The sequence below is a fragment of the Anguilla rostrata genome, chromosome 1 (assembly GCF_018555375.3).
Source record: "Anguilla rostrata isolate EN2019 chromosome 1, ASM1855537v3, whole genome shotgun sequence".
Lineage (NCBI taxonomy): Eukaryota > Metazoa > Chordata > Actinopteri > Anguilliformes > Anguillidae > Anguilla > Anguilla rostrata.
Window position 1 is genome coordinate 56,317,225 of NC_057933.1, and position 24,612 is coordinate 56,341,836.

At 49.5% G+C, this 24,612-nt stretch overlaps 1 protein-coding gene across 5 annotated transcripts in view; it reads left to right on the forward strand.

Annotated features, from left to right (window-relative positions):
• The window catches only part of rbms3 (RNA binding motif, single stranded interacting protein), a 296,845-nt gene that overhangs the window by 64,882 nt on the left and 207,351 nt on the right, over window positions 1–24,612 (forward strand). For all 5 annotated transcript variants that reach the window (XM_064343645.1, XM_064343656.1, XM_064343667.1 and 2 more), the window contains exon 4: window positions 16,162–16,344. In XM_064343645.1, coding sequence (XP_064199715.1) covers window positions 16,162–16,344 — 183 coding nt within the window. The remainder of the gene's footprint in view (window positions 1–16,161; window positions 16,345–24,612) is intronic.

A 24,612-nucleotide genomic window follows, 5' to 3' on the forward strand; every position in this document is an offset into this window, starting at 1 on the left:
GTCGTGCGAATGCTGCTGTCGTATTTCTGATCTCTGCTTTGATGGTATCTGGGCCCTCCATGCCTTATAGTTGGAAATACGTTGTTCTTCATAGGACAGTTGGCATCGGGGGATCAGCGTGCCTAACTTTTATCCTTCATCCCCCACCTCTTGTACCACTTTTCCTTTCCATTTTACCGTTTCTGTGGCATTCCCCTTGAGGAATGCAACATCTGTTTCGCATTGTTTACGAATAATTTGACAAAGCGCCCTTTCCCTTTGTCTCAGGCAGGCATGTCTGCGTTTGTCCGGAAAAGTGGGGATTTATCATCTGTGGCTTGAATAAAAGTTTCTCATATCGGAGAGCTAACGACATCGAGACACCGGAAAGCGGAGTGGGGCGCGAAGGGAAAAAAAGGGACAAGTGTTAGCTCAGATGCCTTAATGCAATATTTATGCTGCGCGCAGTTCAGCTGGCAGGTGCAATCACAGTGAGTAATACATTACAGGCTGGCAGCAGCCTCTCTGCCACTCTCGCAGCCCGAACGCTCATAAAGAGAAACCCTGGGCGCTGTGGAAAATGCTAACTCCTGTGAAGCGGCCACCTCTCTGACCGCGCGGCGCGTTGTCTGTGCGGTGCGAGTGACAGAACTTACCGGAACATGCAAGTTTCGTGACCGTGGAAAAAAAATTTTACTCCCGCGAATGTGAACGTTCTGTCTAAACTGGCGATAGTTAACCGATCGCTTTTTAAGGCAGTGTAAGTTTTAACCTGGCCTCTCCTTTGCCGTAGTGCGCCGTGAGAGAGTTCTCTGCCCGAATGCCAAGGCGCTTATTTTCCCAGGAATATTCCGTACGGTAATTACATAAGGAACCCCGGCCCTCTGTTGGCTGCTGGTGCAGCAGGCCCAGATAAGGAATGCTTTTAGACCCTGAGATTACTGGTCCTGCTGCAGCAGTCAGGAGAACCACTCCTGGACCGAACCCTGAGTCGTTCTCCTCGCTTGCCTGCCTGCCTGGGCCTCGGGCGAGCGAGGAAGCGGACGGCGGCAGGCCGGCGTTAGCCGTTTTTCACACGCCTGACTGTGGTCAGAACTGTGAACGCTGCTGCTCCTGAGAGGAATGCCCAGCTGTGATGGGATGTGGAGGGATGTCCTTCAGCAGGGCATTCCCTGACGCCTCGGACGATAGTGCCCCCTCTGGCCAATGTGGCATTCCGCATAGTCTTCTGGCTCATTTCAGGTGATGGGTGATGGATTGCACAATACAAGGAGGAGTAGCTGGCTGCTTGGATTTATGAATCACGTCTCACCATTGAGTCGTTCGGGTGTTTTTTTGGCTTGTTGTGCTATGCTGGTATAGTGTGGTGCATATTGTGATATCCTGTTCTTATAGCCTGTGCTGTTTTTAGCTCTCTGCTATTTGATGTTTATTCTCTTTGATTCTGATTGAGTTGGCACAGAAATTGAATGAATTCACCGACATCAGAATCCAGGCTGTGGAGTGGCAGTAAACCCAGTTTATACCCATGGCTGTTATTAGTGCTGCGGTTTAGGCCGTGTTCCTGGTGGAAAGGTGTGAGATCAGGCTCTGTGGATGAGGCGAGGGAGAGGCGCGGGTCTGGCTCGGTTCGCTGCTGGGCTGTTGGGGGGCAGGACAGGGATTGTTGCGCGAGGTCGGGGCCGCCCCCCGCCCGTTCTGGCCCGCCGGGAGCCGGAACACCCCCCCCGTTTAATCATTCAGCCCCCGGGATGTTTTTGAGAAAATCTGCGGGTCCCGCGCGCACCCGAGCAGGACCTGGGGGGGGGGGGTCTCGGGTATCAGACGCACATTAATCCTCATCGTCAGGGCCGACAGCCTCGCCTTGGTAAACGCCGTGGAGGCAGACGCCCTCAGACCCCTGCCGGTGTGCCGTACACTGCGTACAGCAGAGCTGGGCTAGTTAGGCTAATTACCCAGGCCATAACAAGAGAACGCTCAGTGTGTGCTTTCCCCCCTCTGCTTCTCCCTTTTTGGTGAGCCTCAACAGATGCTGAACACTAAACCTAAAAGTTTTTTTGCCATTAAACCGCAGAGGTGGAATAACCTTGTGCTCATGGGTGGGGAATGGCTCTTTTTACATGGTCATTAGCTGTTTTTGCTGCTTGTTGCCGGTAACTGATGACCCTGTTCACTACGAGCGAGGACGATTCAGATTCTGCAGAACTCGGCAGAGACATCATAGTCTACCTAAGGCCTGCGGAGGCCCTGTCCTCCTTACAGTTCTCAGATGTGCGTGACAGAGCTTCCCGAGCGCACCCCGGCTCCTCCCGAGCGCACCCCGGCTCCTCCCGAGCGCACCCGGCTCCTCCCGCGCACCCGGCTCCTCCGAGCGACCCGGCTCCTCGGCGCCCCCGCTCCCCGAGCGCACCCCGGCTCCTCCCGAGCGCACCCCGGCTCCTCCCGAGCGCACCCCGGCTCCTCCCGAGCGCACCCCGGCTCCTCCCGAGCGCACCCCGGCTCCTCCCGAGCGCACCCCGGCTCCTCCCGAGCGCACCCCGGCTCCTCCCGAGCGCACTCTGGCTCCTCCCACTCTGGCTCCTCCCACTCTGGCTCCTCCCGAGCTCACCCCGGCTCCTCCCGAGCGCACTCTGGCTCCTCCCACTCTGGCTCCTCCCACTCTGGCTCCTCCCGAGCTCACCCCGGCTCCTCCCGAGCGCACTCTGGCTCCTCCCACTCTGGCTCTCCACTGGCTCCTCCCGAGCTCACCCCGGCTCCTCCCGAGCGCACTCTGGCTCCTCCCACTCTGGCTCCTCCCACTCTGGCTCCTCCCGAGCTCACCCCGGCTCCTCCCGAGCTCACTCCGGCTCCTCCCGAGCGCACTCTGGCTCCTCCCGAGCTCACCCCGGCTCCTCCCGAGCGCACTCTGGCTCCTCCCTAGCGCACCCCGGCTCCTCTCGAGGCGTGACAGCTCCACGCGCATTGAAGTGCGAGGCTGAGAAAGAGATCACGGGCGGCTGAAGTTTGGGAGTCTCTTTATTCTGCTGAATTTGGCCTGTCAGCTGTCACTCTCGCATCACCCCCACAGTCCCGCCTGTCACTCAGGCACCGCTGAGCGTTCCCTAATCATGTCATTCCCAACTGGCCAGGCTCCGCTGGGATAAACTCAGCAAATGAATGTCCCCTTCAACCGTTTAATTTTTAATCTGCTAAATATGTAGTAATTCTGATAATGGTGTTCTTCCCAGTAAGTATGAGAAGCTGGTGTAGGATTTCTGTAGAACTCATGATGATGCACAATGGGCAGGATCGGTTGGAACATACTGTAGGAACAGAATTTATCTAACATGTAACCTGACAGCTGCAATGAAAAAAAAAAAACACAATTTCCCACATAAACTTCTATAGATAATCTCTGTAGAGAATAACAATAATAATAGTAGTAATAATAATAATAGTGAAATGTATTTGCATCCCACACAACATAATTAAGGCAACAGAATTATGTGGATTGGGCAACACTGGTGAAGATCTATCTTAATTAAACGTGTGCCAGTTTGCAGTTTTGTAGATACAAGCTTCTGTTGATCCCCTTTGGATCCAGTCTCTCTCGGTATAGACGATGGTGCACTGCAGCTCCATTTGAGGAATTCTTGGCTTCGGCAATAAATCCCTGTATTAACCAAACAAAGGGGATAGCATCACCGGATAAAGTGTTGTAAAAGTAGACGGTATCAAGAATGATTATCGTTGGGACTGCAGGAATGTGTTCATTCCCCCATCTTCGATTTCATAAATCCATCACCGCATATTAGTCCTTTGTCCCGCAAAGTTAATCTTAATTCTTTTTTAATGCTGGTCTCCATGGAGATCTCCTGCGGGACACAATAACTGAAATGTGAGGACTCTGCCTTCCTCCTCCGTCGAGCCTGTGGGAGAGTGTGAGAGCACGTGCACGTGCGTGTGTGTGTTTGTGATTACGTGTGCCCTTGTGAATGTGTGTGAGTGTGCGTACGTGTTTGAGTGCGCTTGCATCCTCGCACCCCTCTGCACTATGCGAGGACAGACTGCGTACGTTTGTTCTTGCAGAAGTGTGTGTGGGCTACTACCACCTGAACCAGCTGCTCAGCACTGACTTCAGTCACACCCCCCCCCCCACACACACACACACGCCCGCACACATCTCGGCTCTCGTTGTGTCAGGGTGATGGATGAAATCCAAATAAACTCGTTCATCTTTCAATTAACGCGCAGGCCGAAAACGTGCCATGGATTATGAAGAAATCCATAAACACGGGGGGTGTGACGGATTGCCCCCATTAAAGCACAGATACGGGCGCCGCGCCGCGCCTCACTGTCCGGCGAGCGCGTCACCGCTCGCCCCGGCCGCTCCGCTTCACGCCACGCCGCCCTCCACGTTTCTCAAAACCGTTATTAATATTTCTTAAATGTCTGATTAATTCATTTTTCAGCGGCTTAGTCATCGCCTTCGAGAAGGACTCGCGGCAACGTCTCGTTCATCTGTTATAAATGACTGCCATTGAACTCTCTTCCAAGGAGAATGTGTAGTTGGGTCTTTTATGTATGTGTGTGTTTTTTTTTTTGTGGAATATTTTGTTGGCGCAGCGAGCCAGTTTTAATGAATGTGAATGAGTGTCTCCATTTATTTTCTCCGTTTTATTTATTTTTCTGTTTTCGGAGTGAATTGAATCGACCCCTTGGATTCATGTATTGCTTTTGAGTAATGCTGGCCCTCGCTTTTGATTACGTTCGTGCTGTGGAGCCATCCATTTGTACTACCAGTGCTTTGGCTTCTGCTCATACAAAACAAAACAATCTAAGAGTACAGCTTAGGAAGACATCCAGCTCTGTGTTATGTGCCTGGAGAAGGAAACTGGCACAGCTAGCAGTGCTGTTGTGAACCATCGCACCACAGCCACGTGTCACAGCTACAGACAGAAGCAGAGGGAATCATGGTTGGACAGCAACACTGGGAATGTCCCAGTCAGAGCTGGCATTGTTCCTGGTGAACCCTCAGTGGCGGATCCAGAGCCAGAGTTCTAAGCTGTACTGGATCCATTTTGAATTGTTACGTGTGACTGTAACATGTGACAACATCTAGCACCTCCTGGGTTGTACTAAGCTACCAACCTGACCAGCATAGAATTTTGATCGTTGCTATTGAAAACCTGTAGATGCCCTTCCTTTCACTGAAAATAACCATGACAGTTTCACAGAATAAGGCCTTTTTTTATATGGATCGATCCTTGGTAGCCTGCGCAAGGCTACTTTGGGGGGGAGGGGGGGGTTCCATTCAGTGATGTTTTCCATCCAGTGATTTGCTTGTGACGCAAGACAAATTTCAGAGAAATCAGTATAATCTAATCGAACGTAATCTACTTTAGGAAGAGGGGTACAGGGGCCTCTTTTGGGCACCCTGCCCATGGGAGTGAGGCATTCCTGTAATGCTGGATGAGTGTGTTTCTAGGAGCTGCTGGAGCTTCTGCTCAGATGGTCTTTACTTCCTCCCCCACCAAATGAAAAGAAGACTTTTGAAGAAAGAGAATGCCTCTCCCCACTGAAAAGCCTGAATTTCCTCATGTGCATTGAGGATCTATGTTTCCATTATCTTTCTAAAATGGCCTCAGATTATGGAGCTATTATTATCGGTCTCCGCTTTGATTTCGGAAGTGACCCGGGACGGGATAGACACATTTAACCCTGAAAAAGAGCGATCATTAGACATCATCGACTGCTCACTGTGTGACGAGCAAAACTGAATATTTTATTGGCCCTGGCTGATTTCAGGTAATGATCCCTTATGTGTCCCAGAAGAGGGCATTACTGCAGAAAGCACTTTAAACGTTGGCTGAAACAGGACTGATTTTGTGTTTTGGTTTTCATATCGCATGTGTACTGAATATGGTAGCAGTGACAGTGATGCTGTTTTGAGGAGGGAAATTAAACTTTTAAAATGCAATTGCAGTGATCTCCACAGATGTTTGAGCAATAATTTGACCCAGCAGTGGAGGAGAATGTGTACCGGCTAGCTAGCAGTCATAATATGCTTTATAATGGACCTTGACCTAAACCCTCACAAAATGGCGGCGATGGTGGGTGTTGCTGACATCGGTCTCGGGATTTGGAGCAAGTGCCCCACCGGAGGTTTAGAGAGAAAACTTTGAGGGCAGGGTGATAATGAAGTGATAGCAACAGTCACACCAACTAGGGGATTACACAGCAAGTGACCCCACCAGGAGGGTTCTATAGCTGCATAGCTACTAGGACAGAGATTGAGAACCCATACAGTCATGAAACACCCGCACCCATGTATCAAGAGCCCAGAAGGGTCACAGCTGTTGGCTGGTGACAGTAGAGGAAAGGATGCCACCCCATAATACTCCATGGCTACAGGCTTCTCCTGCCCTGTCTCCAGACTATACCTGATTACAAGCCTGACCATAAAGGTGCATTTTTAATATGGATTTAAATATTGAGACTGCGTCTTACTCCCATATAAAGAGTGTTACACTATAATAGGATTGTGTTGGAGGAAAATCTGCCACTTGTCAATTGTTTTTGATGTTCTTGGGACAACTTAGTAGCCTGCGTCTTGAGGACAAAGTGACCTGGTGGGCTTATAAGGTAGAAGCAGGTTTGTTTTGTTCACTGGTGCAAGTCTGTGCAATGCTTTAAAAATCAGGATCAAAACCTTAGAATTGACCCTGCACTTGATTAGTAGCCAATGAGATGCTGCTAGCACTGCAGTAATATACTCATACTTCTACGTTCTAGTCAAGGCAAGCTGTATGACGGGAAGGAGAACAGAGGCACAGTGTGAAGTTGTAACAAACTTCTATTATTGGTTTCATCATGTGGTTTGTCTTGTCACTTCTCCCTGCCCTACCCCTACCTTTATTACATGCAGATACTGTTTACAATTTTAGATGCTATCATTTTAAAATGGAAGAGCTGCAGATTGGTAATCCTTTAATAAGACAAATTTAAGATGTGCGTTATCAAGCTAAAGATAATATTTTCACTGAACTTATCAGGATGTATTTATCCTGTTTGTATTTAAAAGCTCTTTGAGACGTAAGTAATACTAATTGTAGTTCTGGTCTCCTGAGCCCTTGGTGTCATGGTTTCAGTTTGATGCCATGGGTCTACTAGTTACACAATCTTGAACTAGTGTTAGCCATTAGCTCACAGTACACGGGCCTACGCCTGTACAGGATCAGAGAGAACATTTAAACCAGCGCATTACAGCCCCGTGAACTAGCCTGTCATTTACCTTTTATTTCATTTCCAAACAAACTATTAATCAGCACTGCCACCTCTTGCACATACCTACCTGAAATAACGATCACATTAATTATAGCAATGACGGACAGCGTTTCTCTTTCAAGTCCATCTCAAACTCACTGAACTGAGAAGCTCTTTCAGCGCCCTGCTTCGTGTTTGCCTCTGTTGTTTTCATACTTGGACATGCTCTGTCCTCTGCATTATCTTGCATATCGTGACTGTCTGAGTTTATCTTGGATATTAATCTCACAGAACCAATATTTGTTATTACGCAGATAAGAGCTTCGTCCCTTGCACCACCTTGTGCAGTCACATTCTGCTTGTGCATTGTGGGATAGCTCTCATTAAAGACACAGACAGTGGCATTGCAGGGGCCAGGGAGCCGCTAGTGCTCTGTAATTTAATGCCTCTGAACCTACCCTTCCCCCATCCCCGGGGCTACACAATTCAATGAGTCTGTCATAGCCCAAACAGTGTGAAAATAAGATATGAAACGTTAAACCGTGCCATTATTTTTACCCCTGGCTCACGGTGGGGAATATGTGGCTCTATCACACGCATGATCTAGGACAGATCTTAGGGTGTATTACCGTTCCACACCTCACACTGCCCTGGACTTGACTCGTATGCTCTGTGGATGAGTGTGTGTGTGCCCATGTGTGCATGCTTATGTGTGTGTGCCTATCTGTGGGATTGAATCTGTATAAATTATGGTTGGGGGGTATCCAAATTTTCATACCGTCATTGGTGAAATACTGCTGTATGAGGTATGGCATTTTAATAGCACCAGCTGAAATATGTTGGAATATTAAAAGGTTTGTAGCTCTACCAACTGTTTGCTATTCACTGCATTTTCTGCCGATATCATAAACATTCAAAAGACGGTTTGCTCTTGCAGTGGTGCTACTATCTGTGAAAGATGTCCTGTGAAAGGCCATGCTGTGAAAAGGGGGCCATTTTTATGCTTGTTTATTTCTGTATGTTTTATGGTGAGACTCACAGGCGACATATCGCTTCATATTCTGTCCATATTCATATTGCGCATCGCCTGGAAGACCTCAGCGAGGTGTAGGGTACATATTCCCAGTTAAATGCAGCAGCTTCAGGTTCATTTGACTTCTGTCCATTTTGCTGATCAAAGCCTATCTATATGTCTGACTGGCTATATCATAATATATCCATGCAGCAAGCTAGCTGTTTCAACATTTTAGCTAAGGTGTCACCGTATTTGACTGCTCAGTTGGTGCAAAATTCAGATCGCAGTTACAGTGAAGCTCTCTTACTGCTCCCTGTATTTCAACAAGAGGGGACTTGTCAGCAGTCTACAACACAGTACAACTTTCAAAAATTGCTGACATTGGGATCGGTGTTTACTGTGCAAAAAAATAAAATTGCATGATTTTGAGAAGTGCAACTTTATCATTTTATTTATATGCAGGGCACTGTGCGGGATGTGGGACAAAAGGACGAAATGCAGGACTGCCTGACACAGTACGCCCGAGGTGTTAATGGAAGAGACAGCAAACTCACTTTGAAATGATTATTTTGCTTCCAAGTGCGCATGAAGATTCAAAGTGTTGCCTTCCTTTACCATCGCTAAAGTCAGCAGATTAGCTCATTCATATCTTTGGGTTTCCCTGTATTATTTGATATAAACCCAAAATACTGCCACACTGGAGCTCTCACATTTTCTTTGAGCAGCCAGATCTTGGGCCTACATCATGTTTCTTTACTGCTGTCTCATCTGTTAGCCAATAGGATCATTTGTAACATATTAATGGCATTAGGAAGAGGTGATGTTCAAAGGAACATATGCGCAGGAACAGGCTAAAAATGGTGCATTAATGGTTCGGTCGGTATTGAAATAACACCATCTGCATTTTTATATGCCACGGCATGGCATTACTGGATGTTATCCCAACCCTACTATAAATTAACCTATTTGCACATCTGTGCTGTGACAGACCGCGTATAATGTTGCTTGGAGCAGCTGTGTGTGTGTGTGTGTGTGTGTGTGTGAGAGAGAGAGAGAGAGCGGAGTACATATTGCATGCCGTTATGGAGATGTGTCCAGGAAGTGGCTCAGTGGAATACAGCATGATGTCTGGATTACATTTCTTTTATGGTGTGTTTAAAATAACACAAAAACAGAAATGGTATTGGGGGACATGATGTATTGCCAGGTCTTTTACAAATACACAAAATAAGAAGCAGACGTTCAGAATGTTTTAAACCGATCTAAGGGTAAAATAAAGAGCTTGAAAGCTTCTCGTATTTCAGAAGGGGTGACCTGCGGCATTGTGGGAAAGAGTGAGCTCTGTGTAAAGGGCTGTGGCTGTGGGAATGTGTTTTTCCCGCCAAATGAAGGCTCGTAAAGATGCCTATGCAGTGTGGCTGTTTATGTGTATTTTGCATTCATTTACTATTTTCCTTGTACTTTTGTTTTAGTATATTTTGTTAAAAGCAGTCTGTTTCTTAAGCAGGAATACATTTCTCACTCTGCCCTGAAAAAGGACCTTAAAAATACATTTTTAAAACAGAAGTATCCTTCCCTCATTTAATCTTGCCAATGGAATGGTCAGCCTTAGCTGTGAATTTCTACAGTTCCTCCTGCACCTGTAGCTGAAAAACCCACACTTCACAGTGTTCTGCAGTACAGATCACGCAGTGCTACAGGAGAGAGCTGGCGCCAGCTGGAGAGAAGAGACGATGGCTTTTCCTTGAGCCTTAGCAACGGCTGGAATTTTCAGCACAGCGCACATTTTTAACATTTTTCCATGCCTCTCTTTCCCTGACGTCTTCAAGTAAAGGCCCCTAGATTCAAATAAACGTGTGGGTAAACAAGCGCGGCGCTGCCAACATCAGCATGCAGTGCGGACACGCGGGGCCTGGCAGCAGCCCTCACCGGCTGGACCCCTGTTCCTCTGCACCGCTTCCAGAAGGAGATTCCAGGAGACGGAGGAGGTGAGGGAGGGATCGCCACTGAATTCTGACTCCGCACCGCCCACAGAAATCCCCACGCAGCAGAGCACAGCATTCAGCACACGGCAAACGGCGCACACATGAGCTGTAAGGGATGGCAGAGGCCAGCGGTGAGCTGCCAGCATTTCCTCACAGTGTACCTGGGAATGACCAAAAGGCTGCCCAACCTGTCCGGGGGATGTCACACTGCTCCAGGGGAGGGGGACCGTCCCCAGTCCTCTAACAGTGAAGAGCCGCAGAGCTCACATGCAGCTGTGCACAGGGAGCACGAGTGACAGAGCAGAGTGCCGTGCTGACTGGGCCCGTGCTGGGAGCCCCCTGCTTGTGGGGCAGGGCTGTGCGGCTCCCAGGGGGCTCAGTGGGGGCTCAGAGGGGGCTGTGCTCAGGGGCAGTTACTCGCATGTTTCCCTTCTTGCGCAATTTGAACTGGGTCCACGGCTGCGGCCGCTTGACGTGACAGAACACCCAGCATCACTGCAGGCCCGTCCAGCACAGGGGAGGCTGGGAGGCTCCAGCTGGGGGAGTGCTGCACATCCAGCTGGCATCCGTGCCTCTACACAAACACACACTCTCTCATTCACACACACACACGCAGACCCTCTCACACACATACTCTCACGCTCACACACACGTGCACACATTCTCACGCATACACACACACACTCACTCACTCACACACACGCGCACACACACACACACACACACTCACACGCACACATGCCCTCTCTCTCACACACTCTGATCTGTCACAGTACCCGGCCCATGCCCCACCGCACCGCTTCCCTGTCCAATGATAATCAGACGGTTGGAGACGGAGGCGGTGTGGGGTGACCTCACTGGGAAAGAATGAGCGGGGTCCAGGAAGTGAATCAATGTGGAAGTGAGTAAGGCCGCTCTTTCAAAGGGAGCCAAATGGCACGGCGAATACGGAAACCGATACCACTGCCCCCACCGGCCCCACCGGCCCCCGAACACCACCGCACGGGGGGATGAGTCAGCAGATCTGCGCCCGTCCAACAAACACATCTGTTGCCCCGGAGACGCGTGTAGTGGAAAGCTACAGATTTCTGGATGTGCCTGTTCGGTCCCACGAGGCTGTTTGCAAGGACGGTGTCTGGGGCTCCTGCTGACAAATCCGCGCGTATTTCATTCTGTTCCATTTCTCAGCCGCCTTGGTACCCCTCTTTCTGTCAGCGCTGTAAAATACTGTATAAAAGCGCGTTGAGAAAGGGATGCGGGACGTGGAGCTGTTACAGATTCCTGCTGGCCAGTGTTGAGCCTGCGGGTGGAGAGAGAAGCTTGTTTAGCTGGCGGGTTGATGCGTGTGAGGCGGCTGTGCTGATGATTATTGACGGGGCGATGGCAGGCTGCAGTTTGAGTGTCAGATGTGAGCCGGTGTAGCCTGTGCTGCTGAGAGGAAATCGGTTGTGTCTGCGTGTGTTTGTGAATGAGTGTAATCTCAGGCCAGGCCAAGTTTCACTCATGAATAAGTATAAAGCAATGCACTTATCTTGATATGCCCTGTTACCTCCCAAACCGCGCTAACCTTTAGCCAGGCTGTTGTCACTGGCACAGAAAGAGAATGATTGCAAGGTTGACAAGTGCAATGGAAACTAGTGAACCTTGTTGTCAAAGTGTTTAATGTTCAATGAGGCAGCCTCATTTATTGATTCAACATTGCCAGCATTAAGTTACATATGCTGTGGTGATATTTTACATCTGTATGAAGCTGCTGGTGGTAGCATGACAGCGCTTCCTGTATGAATGTGCAGCATTTGCTCTCACTGACTGCACACTGCTTTTTTGCTGCCTGGAATACAGACTTTGAGGTGATAACTCAACCTGTGTCCAATCACACTTTCCACACTGTAGTACCTGTGCTTCACCACTGAAAGGGCCGTACTGGAGTTTTCAAATGCAATTACAGTTACTTGTCCTCTGCCCAGCTCATCCTGTGTGTTTCATAAATGGCCCAGAACTCCACTCCTGTGAATGGGCCTGGTCTGGCGGTATTGTCGTCACCGGCTGCCGGCCTTTGTAGAGGAGCCAAGCTGGCATGAGAGGGCCAGACCAGGACGGGGCCCCGGCGGGGCGGAGCCCGGGCCCCTCTTCCCAAAACGGGCGAGCCCACGGGAAGGCCCGACCGTCTCCCGCCTGCCCCTCCACGGGGTTTCCCAGGCCGGCGCTCGGGAGCGCTCACGGTGGCGTTCGAGCGGAGAGCGGCGAGCGGAGAGGAGCAGAGCGCGGAGAGCGGAGAGGAGCGGAGCGGAGTGCGGAGAGGAGAGGAGCGCGGAGAGAGGAGCGGAGCAGAGCGCGGAGAGCGGAGAGGAGCGTGGAGCCGAGTCGCGTTCTCACGCCGCTCCCAGGGCCCCTTCTGCAGGAAGAGAAAAGAAAACCTCTCAGCAGGAGGAGGAAATAAAACCAAACAAAACACCGCCCAAAAAAAGGCCTGACGGGCCGGCTGGCTGCGCGTAGCGCAATAAAGCAGACCCCGCGGCCGGCTGCGTCCTTCTCAGACCCTAAATCTTTCCCCCGTCGGCGGGGGGGCGCTGGGGGGGCGCTGGGGGGACATGGGAATCCTAGGGTCCGAGTGGGGAAAGAAGAAAAGAAAAGAAAAGCAAACTTCAGTCGCCTCCCCCCGCGGCGCACTGGGATAGCGGGCCGCCGCCGGGCCCAGGCGTCAGAAGGGATGTTTGCTTTAGCGAGGGCGGGCCGGGGCCGGGCCGCGGGCGCCTCCGCGTCGCCGTGTTGCCGTTGGCTCCGCGAGCGCGGCCGCTGCCCCCCTCCCTTCTGGACGCAGCCGCGCCGCGACCCCTGACCCCCACGCTGAAGGCCGGAGGAAGCGGAGCGGCCTCGTTTCCTCCCGATAGCGGCCCAGCCCAGCGCCGCCGCCGCCGCAGCGCAGCGGTGCGGTCCTCCCTGACCGCCTGCCCTCCGCTTGCACGTCCGGCGCGTGAGGGGGCGCAGGGCGTTCCCCCGGACACTGCCGCCTTGTTTACAGCACGTTTCCTTCTGTGTGCAGAGGTGTGCTGCCAGGGAACAGAAGAACAATGCTGATATTTAAAAAGCAGCGCGTTACTGCTGGGCTCTAGTAATGCGAGAGTAAAGTTACGATGCTGTAAATGAGCTGGCACAATGGCAAGCGGGATGGAGGTCACCTTGCTTTTATCAATAACTATGGATTTGTAGAGATTACAATGAACAAACAAAGCAAGAAAGAGGACCGTTTAGTCGTAGCATAGCACCCCCTGTCTCCCCGGTGGAAGCTACAGTTGACCTTCTGTTGAAGAATGGTCCTCCTCCAGCATCTGGCACAGATGATTGGTCAGCCCAAACCCCTCCCCCTTTTCTGCAGTGCTGCATAGAAAATGTCATGTGTGTAATATTTGCGTGTATTCTCTCCCTCTCTCTCTCTCAACCTCACTTTCTCACTCTCCTCTCTCCCCCCTCACTCTCTCTCACTCCATCCTCTCCTCTCCCCCCTCACTCTTTCTCTCTCCATCCCCCCCCTCCCTCTCTTTTCCCCTCACTCTCTCTTTGTCTCTCTCTATACCCCTCAATTCATCAGGAAAGAGACCTGTTCCTAGTTCATCTTATTTATGTCCCAGGGCGTCTCTTAAATCTCTGCTCTCCCGTGAGTGGGGGACGTGACGAGCGAGCAGCTTAACTGGTGAAAAATGAACTTGGGGCCGGGCACAGGGCTGCACTACAGACCCCGAGTTCCATCTGAATTTATGGAGGCATATATACCATCTCTGTGCTCCCTCCGCTTCATGCGGGTTACCGCTCTCTCTGTTTTCCTTCCTCAGAGTTCGTCTCTGTAACGTTGGACGTGACACAATGCTTAACTTGAGTAATGCCCCTGGTGTTTCTGTGGGGGGGGGGGAGGAGGAAAAAATAGGTTATTCTGGATATAATTTGAATGGATTTTTTTGCAGATGTATTGAATTTCAGACTCCCAGGCGGACGTGTAGTAAAATGGCTCTTTTTTTCCTTTCCGTAATCAGGAAGAGCCCAAGGTGTGCTGGAGCACATCTGTTCCTCTGCATGTAGAACATGCCCTGGACACGGGAAGAGTCGGCCGTAACCGGAGCCGTTTCGCCGTCTTAAAAAATGTGGAATTAATGCGCCGTGTCCTGGGAGCTGACGTGCGACCGAAACCTCGCTCTCTCCGGACGTGAGCTGGGCGAGCGGCGTCGTAGAGCACGCAGCCAATCAGCCGGCTGTGTTTGGGAGCTGCTCGGCTAGCCTTTAGCCTTTAGCCATTAGCCTTCTGCAGTCCAGCGTGGAGTCCAGGGTTTTTTTCACCGGTGGCTTTTCTCACACTGTGATCAGAACCCCCCCCCCACCCCCCCACCATGTCTGAGAGGCCTGAGAGAGAGCAGCTGTGCCCCTGACCGCCGAACGCCCCCACGCCCCCATAACCCAAACAGCTCTGTCCTTGTGAACGCGAGAACACATTCAAAAGGTTACCACAGACCAGTTACGTAATTTGCGTGCGTTTGCATGTGCTGAAAGACCTTTCCAAGAATTTTAACATTTTTTTTATCACTTGCCCCTGAGTGGAGTTTCTGGGTGTGAAGACTGTTTTATATCACGCACACACGAGATGAGAGAGGTGCAGGGAAGTTATAAAGTCTCCTTCCTGTCAGGTGACGCCTCTAACTGCATGCCAGAATAGGCCAGGCGGGCGAGCGTACGGAATGTGTGGAGAGGGCCTGGATGGGAGTGTTTTTTAAGCGGAGTGATTAATCTGTGCCACAGTCAGTTTTAGGTCCGATTCAAAAGGGCGGTCGGGTGCCTTATAACAACAGCCAGGCCCACCTCTGAAAAGTCCCAGAATGCCAGAGGAATGGAAGAAGCATAAAAGCATGCTGGGATTGCAGGGTGTGATGAATGAGGTGATAAAGGGGAAAACTGTGGGCAGGTGTTGGGGTGCTGGCTCGCACCCCCTGTCCCTCCCTCCCTGTTCACGCAGCTCGTCACCCCCCCCCCCCTTTTGAAGTCTGACTCACGCGTCTGCCGTCTCCTCTTCCCCTGCGGCCGCGGCGTTTGTGTGCCTCCATTAGAGCATTACCCAGGCTGCTCACTCACATTCCACTTAAACGTGCCATTTGGCTAATTCACTTAGCCTGGAGAGGCGCGCGGCGCGGCTGCTCCAGGTCTGTAAATCCAGGCTAAGCTGTGGCGCGGCGCGCTCGCGCGGACGTCCTTTGTGTTAGCGAGCCGCTAAAGAGCGCGCCGCGTGAGACACAGAGCGGAGAGAGGGGGTCAGCGTGCGTGGGGGCAGGTGGAGCGCTCGAGGGTGGTGATTCGAACCCCAGTCAGAATGCAGGTGTCGCCCACTTGACTCTGTTTCCACACTGCGCACCACCTGCTCTCCACATTCACTCGCCTCTGTCTTTTTACTGACTCTTACTGATCTCCCCTCCGTCTCTGTCTCCCTCCCTCCATCTCTTCCTCCCTCCCTTGTTCCCAGGAACAGTGGAAGACATGCGTCTGTGTGTCACTCCGTAGGCACCATGCCCTTTTAGCTGTGGGGGCCCAGCACATTGTTTGGTGGGGGGGGCAGGGGGGGTTACTCAGCATGCTGTGTGTCTGTGTGAGTGTCTGTGTGAGTTTGGGGTGTGACTGATCGTAGTGTGCGTGTGTTGCGGAGTGTGACTGAGCATAGTGTGTGAGTCTGACTCAACCCCAGTGAGTGATCTGTGAATCAGGGACAGGCATGCGCCCCCCCCCCCATGGCGGCTGTGATGCGCTGTGTGTAAGCTCCATTAAGAACAGATTTTCACCCTGGCAAACCCTGGGGTTCAATACTTCAGTGCCCAGATTGGCTTTGGGCCTGGGTTTGTGGGTTAGGGAGGTGTGCAGCCTGACTGGTCCCCAGGTGACCCCCCCCCCTCTCTGCTCCCCCAGGCAGGTGCAGCGGTGAGGGCGTACCACAGCGGCAAGGCACGGGTCTCCATGACCTCCGGCTTCACCTCCCAAGGGAACAGCAACCAGCAGGGGGCTACGTGGGGCACCTACGCCTTCCCCCGAGCCGGCTTGCACTACCAAGCCCCCCACGCCAGCTACGCCTACTGCCCCGGGCAACCAGCGGTGAGTCCCCGCCTCCACGCCTCTCTGGCCACGCCCTGCTCTTCTGGAGTGTCATATGCACCGTCCCCCTAAACGAGCAGATTGTTGTGAACTTGTGTGTGTGTGGATGCAGAAGCAAGAGGTTTTCACTGGTATAGTGATGGAATGGCTGAGGGTTTGGCTCATATTTGGTCCTCCTACAAATCAGCAGTGTAATACTTTTTAAAGAGATCCCAACAGCTGTTGTTTTTTGGGTGTGTTGCCATGGTGACCCCTCCATCTGCGCATTCAGCCAGTCTGGGGCTGGCCCTGCCATATGCTGCTGTCTGTTGTGGTTTCAGAAGATATTGTTTTTTTCCCCTCTCATTTGATTTCAGTTGCCCAAACTGCATGCCAGAGACAGCTTTGACGCACTTAATGTCCAAGAGTGTGTCCACGTACTCCAAAAGCGCGTCTACACACTACACTCTCCAGTGCGTGTACACACTGCACATTTGAGTGTGTCTACGCAGTGCTGTCGCGAAAGCGATGTTTATGAGCCCCTGAGTCCTTATTTCCCCTGCAGTGATCCTCTGTGTCATTTCTCTGGAACGCACATGTTTTGTGCGTTGCGATGTGTAGCGGTGGTGTTGGCAGGAGAACTAAGCGTGTTGGCAGCGTGTGTGGACACATCTAACCAGTTGAGAGGCGGATTTATGGCCTGTGGAATACCCTTGTCTGTGGTCCCGACATGTTTTCATCCCCAGACCAGCAAAACATGGAGGCGCTCGCAACGGCTGTACTGCAACTTGTTCAGTCGCGCTGCTGTTTGACTTCTTTTATGATGAATACATTTTATAATGAATACAGTTACACGGTCACAAATTTGAAATGAGAAAAATGCTTTTGCAGTGTATGGGAAGAAACATATTTGATATGGCGATAGTTATCATGCTTTTGCCTGATGTCTTTTTCTATTGTATGGTAATGTAAGGTTTTGGCAGCACTGGTTATCTCACAATTCCACCGAAGAAAAATGGATTGAAAAGGAAACAGGAAATCCACATAAAGTGTTGAAATCCTGAGCCATGTGGCGTGTGGAGAGTGAATTACTGCACGCTCGTTCTGCCCCCCCCCCCTTTAATTACATCCACGCACAGAGCAAAATAAACATCCTTCTGAACATGGGAGAGACTGTGCGTGTGTGTGAGTGTGTGTTTCTGTAAGTGTGCATTTGTGCGTGCGTGTGTGTGTGTGTGTGTGTGCGTGCATCCTGGCTCTTCTCCTGTGTTATAAAAGAGCCTCCAAGCCTCCTTGAACACTGTGTGACCCAATGTTTGGCATTTTCAGTGATGTTTCCTTAGCCAAATTGTGAGCTGTGTGAGACAGAGGAATGAGAGACTCTAGAGCTGCAGGAAGAGTGAGGAAAGAGGAGAGAAGGGAGGCAGAGAGAAGGGAGGGAGGCAGGGAGGTAGGGAGGAGGCGGGAAAAGGGATCATGAGAGAACGAGAAAACATGGTGGTAAGATTAGAAAAGGAAGAGAGGGAAGATGGATTGAAAAGGCTAGAGGAGAGAGAAGACAATGGGGGTGACTGGAGACGGGAACGGTAGAGGTTGCAGGGAGGTGAAAAGAAAAGAAGGAGGATAAGGAATGGGATATAGAAGAAAGGAAAGAGGGAGGGAGCGGGAAGATGAAAGAGAGGACAGAGTTTGAGAGGGATGGAAAGAACAGAGAGTGAGCGGTACTGCCTGTTCCAGAGGGTCTGCGGTGGTGAGGGAACTTGGTTTGTTACCACGAGGTTGCCAGTTCCAAACCTGGGCTACCGCTGAACCAAGGTACTTACCCTGAATGGCTTTGGTTAAAAATCCAGCTGTGTAAATGGCTAACATCAAGTGTCTCAAATGGATGTTTGCCGGATTTTGAATGCTTTTTCTTCCCCTTAAAGTCTTTCCTTGGTATCTCCAAGTCTCAGGATTCAGACATGAAGCAAAAAAGAGTCACTTTATTGAAACAAGGAAAATGTGTTGAGGTTCATTTCAGACTGGATTCTGATAGAAAAATATGTAGGTCATTCAGGCATCAGATCTGGTGACAAATTCCAGTCTGTTTCCAGTGATTGTCTTCAGTTCCAGATTTATGTCGTAAATTGTGGATTTGTCATTTAAAAATAAGTGCACTTTTTATGGCAAGAAACAGTGTTTAGTTATTTTAGTTTTTTAAGGGAAGTCTTAATTAAAAATGTAAGAAAGTAGTTATTACACATTATAAACAACTAAGTCTGTGTTATTACGCATTAATGACAGCTGACATGGGTTATTACGTATTAAGAACATCCAGTCTGGGCTCTGGGTTGCTACACGTTAAAAGCAGCCCAGTCTGTAGTGCTCCTGTGTTTGGCATACTCAGAATGATGACGTCATATCAATTAAGCTGTATTTGAATGCAGGATTGTAATGCTCTAATGCAGCCACTGCCAAATGTGTCTATTACTTCAGTGTAGTCCGTCAGTTCAGTCATTGATTGGATCCAGGCCTCGCATACACACACACACACACACACACAAGTACACACACACATGCCTGCACTGGGCTTTGTTGTTCTACAATTGTTTCACTTGCTCTGAAGGAAAAGTGCAGTTAGTTTCTTGTTTTTTTCCCCCTCACCTTTTGCCACATTGTTATTACCAGTGAGATTTGTCAGAGCCGTGCACCAGCAGCCATCGTATCTAAAAAAAGAAAATGGAAAAAACACAGAATGCGCACACGCAGACAGCCCGCCTGTTTGTGTACTTTTTCACGGTTTCGCTTTGATTCTGTGTGTATACGTTCCGTGCCATTTTCAGTGTGGTGGAAAACAACTGTCTCCTTCCCCCCGTCCTTCACAAACAGCACATTTAGTCAAGGCCCCCTCTTTCTTTTAGTCTGCCTGCCAGCTGTTCTTCTCAGGACCGTCCTGTTTATCACACGTTACACAGAAATAGCCAAAAAGAAAAGGGAAACCAGAATCGATCCTGTTTTTTCTCCGCTTGCTGTTAAGAAAAGGTCGGTAAACACGAAGGAGCACAGATGAGTTATGATCCTTTGTTTCTGCCTCAAGTGCTCTTATAATTACAATGGAAGCAGCAATATTTCTTCCCTTAATATGGCACCCGAATCCCTGCGGACGTTTTGGGTTCTGAGGAAACGGAACAGCGGAGGAAGTCAGTGCTGATGTGTGCAGCAGCAAGGAGACGTGAAGCATGGACTGTGTGGCCATTTACGGCATCATACTGTACATTTTAAACACACACACACACACAAGGTTGTGTTCAGTGTCTCAGTTCTTTTGTCTTCTCCAGTCTGTGGTGCCACACACTACCAAAGAGGATCAGGAGGATTTGAGTTTCCAGGGGGATGATTTAAAAATTGCATGATTTAATGTGCAAGCTTTAAATGCAACTTTAATGAGTGGCTTTAGTAGCCCAACATCCCAGTATAAGTGCAATGCAAAGAACACACCCGGAAGAGACCCTGTTTATAGCTTTGATAAGATGGGGAGTGTTTGAACATGCCTGGGGTGTATGCAAAACTAGCTTTGGGACATTGCAAGGGATCTGAGCCACGGAACAGGGGTGATAGCACAGGGATCAGGAAGTCATGTTTCACACATTAACCAGAGAGGAGCTCTCCTCAAGTCACTGACTATGTCGCAGCAAATAGAACAGTGGCTACAGTAATTGGTAGATTCCTTCTGGCTGGACTCCCTGCAGCATTGAAAGGGCCCTGCACCTGTAGACAGGTATGCACCAGTCACCACTGGCATTTGTCTGTTTCTTTTTACATGAAAATATATTCTGCGATTGATTGCCCTTCTCTGTGGGTCCCACTAGGGGTGGGATTGTTTACTGAAGTAACAGAACTCGGCAGCAGGTTCTTAAACATCTAGAAAAAAATATGTAATCATAAATCTTTTTTTTTTCTTGCGCCTTTCAAAAGTAATTGCTGTAGTAACGGGTCACAGCCCGCATAGTAAAATGTTCAGTGTTAAATCATCTCTTACAGAGTTTATATGAGTCCACTATGGCCAGAGAGTTAGAGTTCATTAACCCTGGGCATTTTACTGAGTGCATAACCTATGTGCTGAACTTATCCCAAGGTCCCTAACCGCTCCTACCAATTGCTAAATGTTCCATCCCTAGCTGCTATGCACAAATGACAACTGTGTGTCTTCTCCCTGATTTATTATCCCTGAAAATGAAAATTCTCAACAAAAAAAACCCTGTGTAACCTTTTACAACACAGAGTAATTCACTTTGTTTTGTAGGTGTTTTTGGAACATTTTCTGCCCATCTCACTTGTGGCTAATTAACCACTAGAGTTAGAGGGTTGAAACCTTGCACTTGACTTTCTTTAAAGCACAGGCAAAGCATTTCATATTGTAGCTCTTGTGTTACTGTAGATGTTGAACAGCGACAAGGAAGATTAAAAATGATATTTTTCATTAGTAAATTGGTCTTTTATTTATAGAATACATTTGCACTGTATTAAATTACGTAGATGTAGTAGTCTCGTAGCGCCTGTAATGTTGGTGGTTAGAGAAGTAAATAGTAATATATTATTTAGATATATTTGTATGATGCTTGTTATAAATGAGCTCCACACACTTAAGATCAGTGAACTCACTGCTGCGAGCGTTTTGCAGCTGGGCATTCAGTTCGGCACCGTATAATTTATGGTTTCAACCGTAAAACACAAGAAAACGTTTCGTGTGTTGAATGCTCCCCTGAGCCAATGAGCTGTGTTCCAGTGAATGTCGCTCTCATAGATATATTATCGCCAGATTGGAACTTCCTGTCCGCCCTTCTGTAGGTCCAGCTGAAGGTTTACAGCAGTGCTGAGAATGTCCAGCCCAGGAGGGACGTAGATATATTGTGTCAGAATGACGCAGTTCTGTGTGAGCAGTGCAGGTCATGGCTGTGGTGTTGAGTGTGAGGAATACTGTGTTAAAAGCTGCAGGAAAGGTGTTGCCGCATCAAAGCAGGCAGCACCTGCTACTCCATCCTGCCCCATCACACTCACCTCTTTTTACTCCAACCTTCTTTTAATCCATTTTCTCCATGACACCACCTCCTTTTGCTCCATCCTGCTGCACTTCTACTCCATCCTGCTCTGTGCCCTGGTCATAGTTTTACTGTAACGCTGGTCTTGGTCCACCATGTAGCTGAGGTGCATACAGGAAAGGCCATCTACTGGCGCCAGTGTGCCAGTCAGTGGCTGCTTAGTGCTGGAATAGGATGTGGGTGGTGAGGAACCACAAGCTGATAAGTATGACCTCAAATAACCCCCCATCCCCTCCCTCACAGAGACCGCACACACATGTACACACTGCACACACAACCACACACACACACACACACACCTACTGTACACATGCACACACACACACACCTACTGTACACATGCGCACACACACACACACACACATGCACATACCCCCACACACCTACACACGCGCACATGCACACATACACACATACACACACATACACACACGCACACGCACACACACACACACATACACACACGCACACACACAAACACATGCACACACACGCACACACACACCTACTGTACACATGCACACACACACACACACACACACACACATGCACATACCCACACACACCTACACAGGCGCACATGCACACATGCATGCACACACGCACGCATGCACACACACACGTACACACGCACATACACGCACACACACACTGTTCCAGGCTGGCAGATTGCAATCACAGATGCCTTTTCCATAATTCCACTGCCCTGTGCAGAAATGAGAAGAGGTTTGGCCTGTGTGTGTGTATGAAGGTATATTCATTATGAAGTGTATTTTAGGAACAGGAAGAAAGATGTTAACACATGAAAGCCATTCAGGATGTTGGCCCCTCTCTGTTCCCGGTCCCGAGGTAGTGCACAAATAGGGGCAATTTCAGGAGCCATTCCCACTCTCTGCACATTCCTCTGTTGCTGTTTTTCCTCTGAAAAGCAGTGTTTTGTGGCTGGAATCGATTTTAATTGTGTGTAGGGTCCCCCGACAGCAGGGCGACAGAGCACAGAGAGCACAGGTCTTACCCATTTTTTTTGTTTCGTTTTTATTCTCTCTCGCATCCCACTAAATTCCCTAATCAGTAAGGAAAACAAATTATACGCCCTCGATTATATTGCACGTTTGAATGTTGAAAGGAGTCTCTGTTCAGCATTTTCCCCACCGGTGGTTATGCAGAGCTTTTAAAAGCAGTGATCTGTGGACTCCCACCCTGGTTAAAGCTCATTATGCCCGTACAGAGCTGAAGAATGGCAAAGCTGGATAAGTGAGCGGGGACAGAGCAAACTTAACTTAATAGTGCATCTCCGATAGTGGGGCTGGTGGTTTAGCTCACGGAAGCAGATTTAACCGAGCTTCCTGCCTCAGACCCAAACGCCAGCATCACAGTGCTGTTGAGAGAGGTCAAGGGGAGCTGTTTGCCTTTGGGTCCCAAAATGCATCTGTACATTGTTCCATTAAACAAAAAAAAAAATCAATTTATTTGTGTAGCGCTTTTTAGAGAGAACTGTCACAAAGACGCTGTACAGAGAAACAGATGGAAAATTGGGCAGAAACATGAAGGCCTGAACCCCCCAAAAGCTAGCGAGGTAAAAACTCCCCTGTAGGGAGGAAAACACTCAAGCAAGGGCAAGAAAAAGCTCCCCAAAGGTAAGAAATCTCAGGAGGAACCTGGCTACAGAGGGGGAGCCCATCTTCTGCTGGTTGGCACGGTGTAAAATAAGGGCAGCATGCATGGTAACACATGTAATGAGGCATCTATCACAGTAAATAGTCTAATAGATTGAGCAGGACACAGTCTGAGGTATCATGAGGACTTTTCCACACTGCATAAAGACTGAAATAAAATGAAGAGTTGTTATTGAGTGAAGCTATTGGGCAACTTCCCCCTTTCTTTATCTCCCCGCTCTCCCTCTTTCTCTCTCTCTCTCCCTGTCCTCTCATTTTTTTTGTTTTCTTGGAAGGTTACATGCCATGTGTCAGGGCCTCTGTTGAGTTTGTTACGCTGTGTGTATTACTCCTCCGTTTAGTAACTAGGCAATACAGGAAGCGTGTAATCATTCCCGAAAGGGATTACTGCACTCCGGTTCCTCCCTGTTAGGAACTCTCGGTCTCTCTCACTCACGGCTCCGAAACTCGGGATGCTGCTTGGTGAATTCTCAGACACTGGAATGAGTGGGAACCAGCGTTTCACCTGGACAAGCTGTCTTTTCAGTTTTTCACTGTGCAGTCAGCCTGTGTCATAGTCAGCACAGCCTGTCAGGCAGCACACACCTTTAGTGATAAAGGGCAGGTATGTTTCTATAGCAGTAATTGCACAGACATGTTTCTCGCTGACATTTTGTGGTGGAGAATTTGCAGGGTGGGGACACATGAGAAACCTTAGCTGGTTTGCCCCCCCCTCCAGAGAAATATTGGTTGCCGACTGAAGCTCCTGCCCAACTGCCAAATGCCAGGGAAATGTACACCTGGAAGAGGCTCTTATCTGGCCCTGTTACATCCTGCTGGATCCATTACGCTGCTGTGTCCACTGTTTATCCTGTGCCTGTGTGGCTCGCGCTCTCCTAAGGGATTTAAAACATTTTTCCGAGCTGTTTGTAAAAATCGGCCCTTCATTTGCTTTCTGAGATGCTGCAGGTCTGCTGGTCTCCAGTCTTTTTTTTCCCGGAGTGTAAGAGAATCGGCCCGTTTCACAATGGAGTACTGTAGAGTTCTGTTCCGCTAGAGAGCAGTGAACTAAATTACGATAATATTTATCTGCCCTTCTGTCTTCTCCTGCTATGGGGCCCACCCAAACCGTTCTCCCCCTGCCTCTCTTGTTCCCATTCTCTCTTTCTCTCTCTCCCTCCCTCCCTCTCTCGCTCTCCATTCCTCTCATTCAGCCGGGGTCACGGGGGCCATAGCTGTGGAATTGCCTGAGAAATCCGCCTCCCATTGACACTGCGCACAATTGAATACAGTGTTTTCAAAACATTTCAATTTTTTTCCTTCCTTTTCCACGAGATTCAGTGCACATTCCTGGGAGACACCGACCGTCAGCCCACAGCTCTTCACAGTCCAGTGGCATTCCGGGGAGGAAAGAAAGCGGTTTGCCGCTTTTGTTGTGTTGGTATTCAGGAACAATACGTTTCACAGGAAACACAGGGTACAGGGTGTATCTGTCTGTTTATCCAGATTCCAATTATCTGCTTACCTGACAATTAATGTCTGTTTATCTTTTCCTT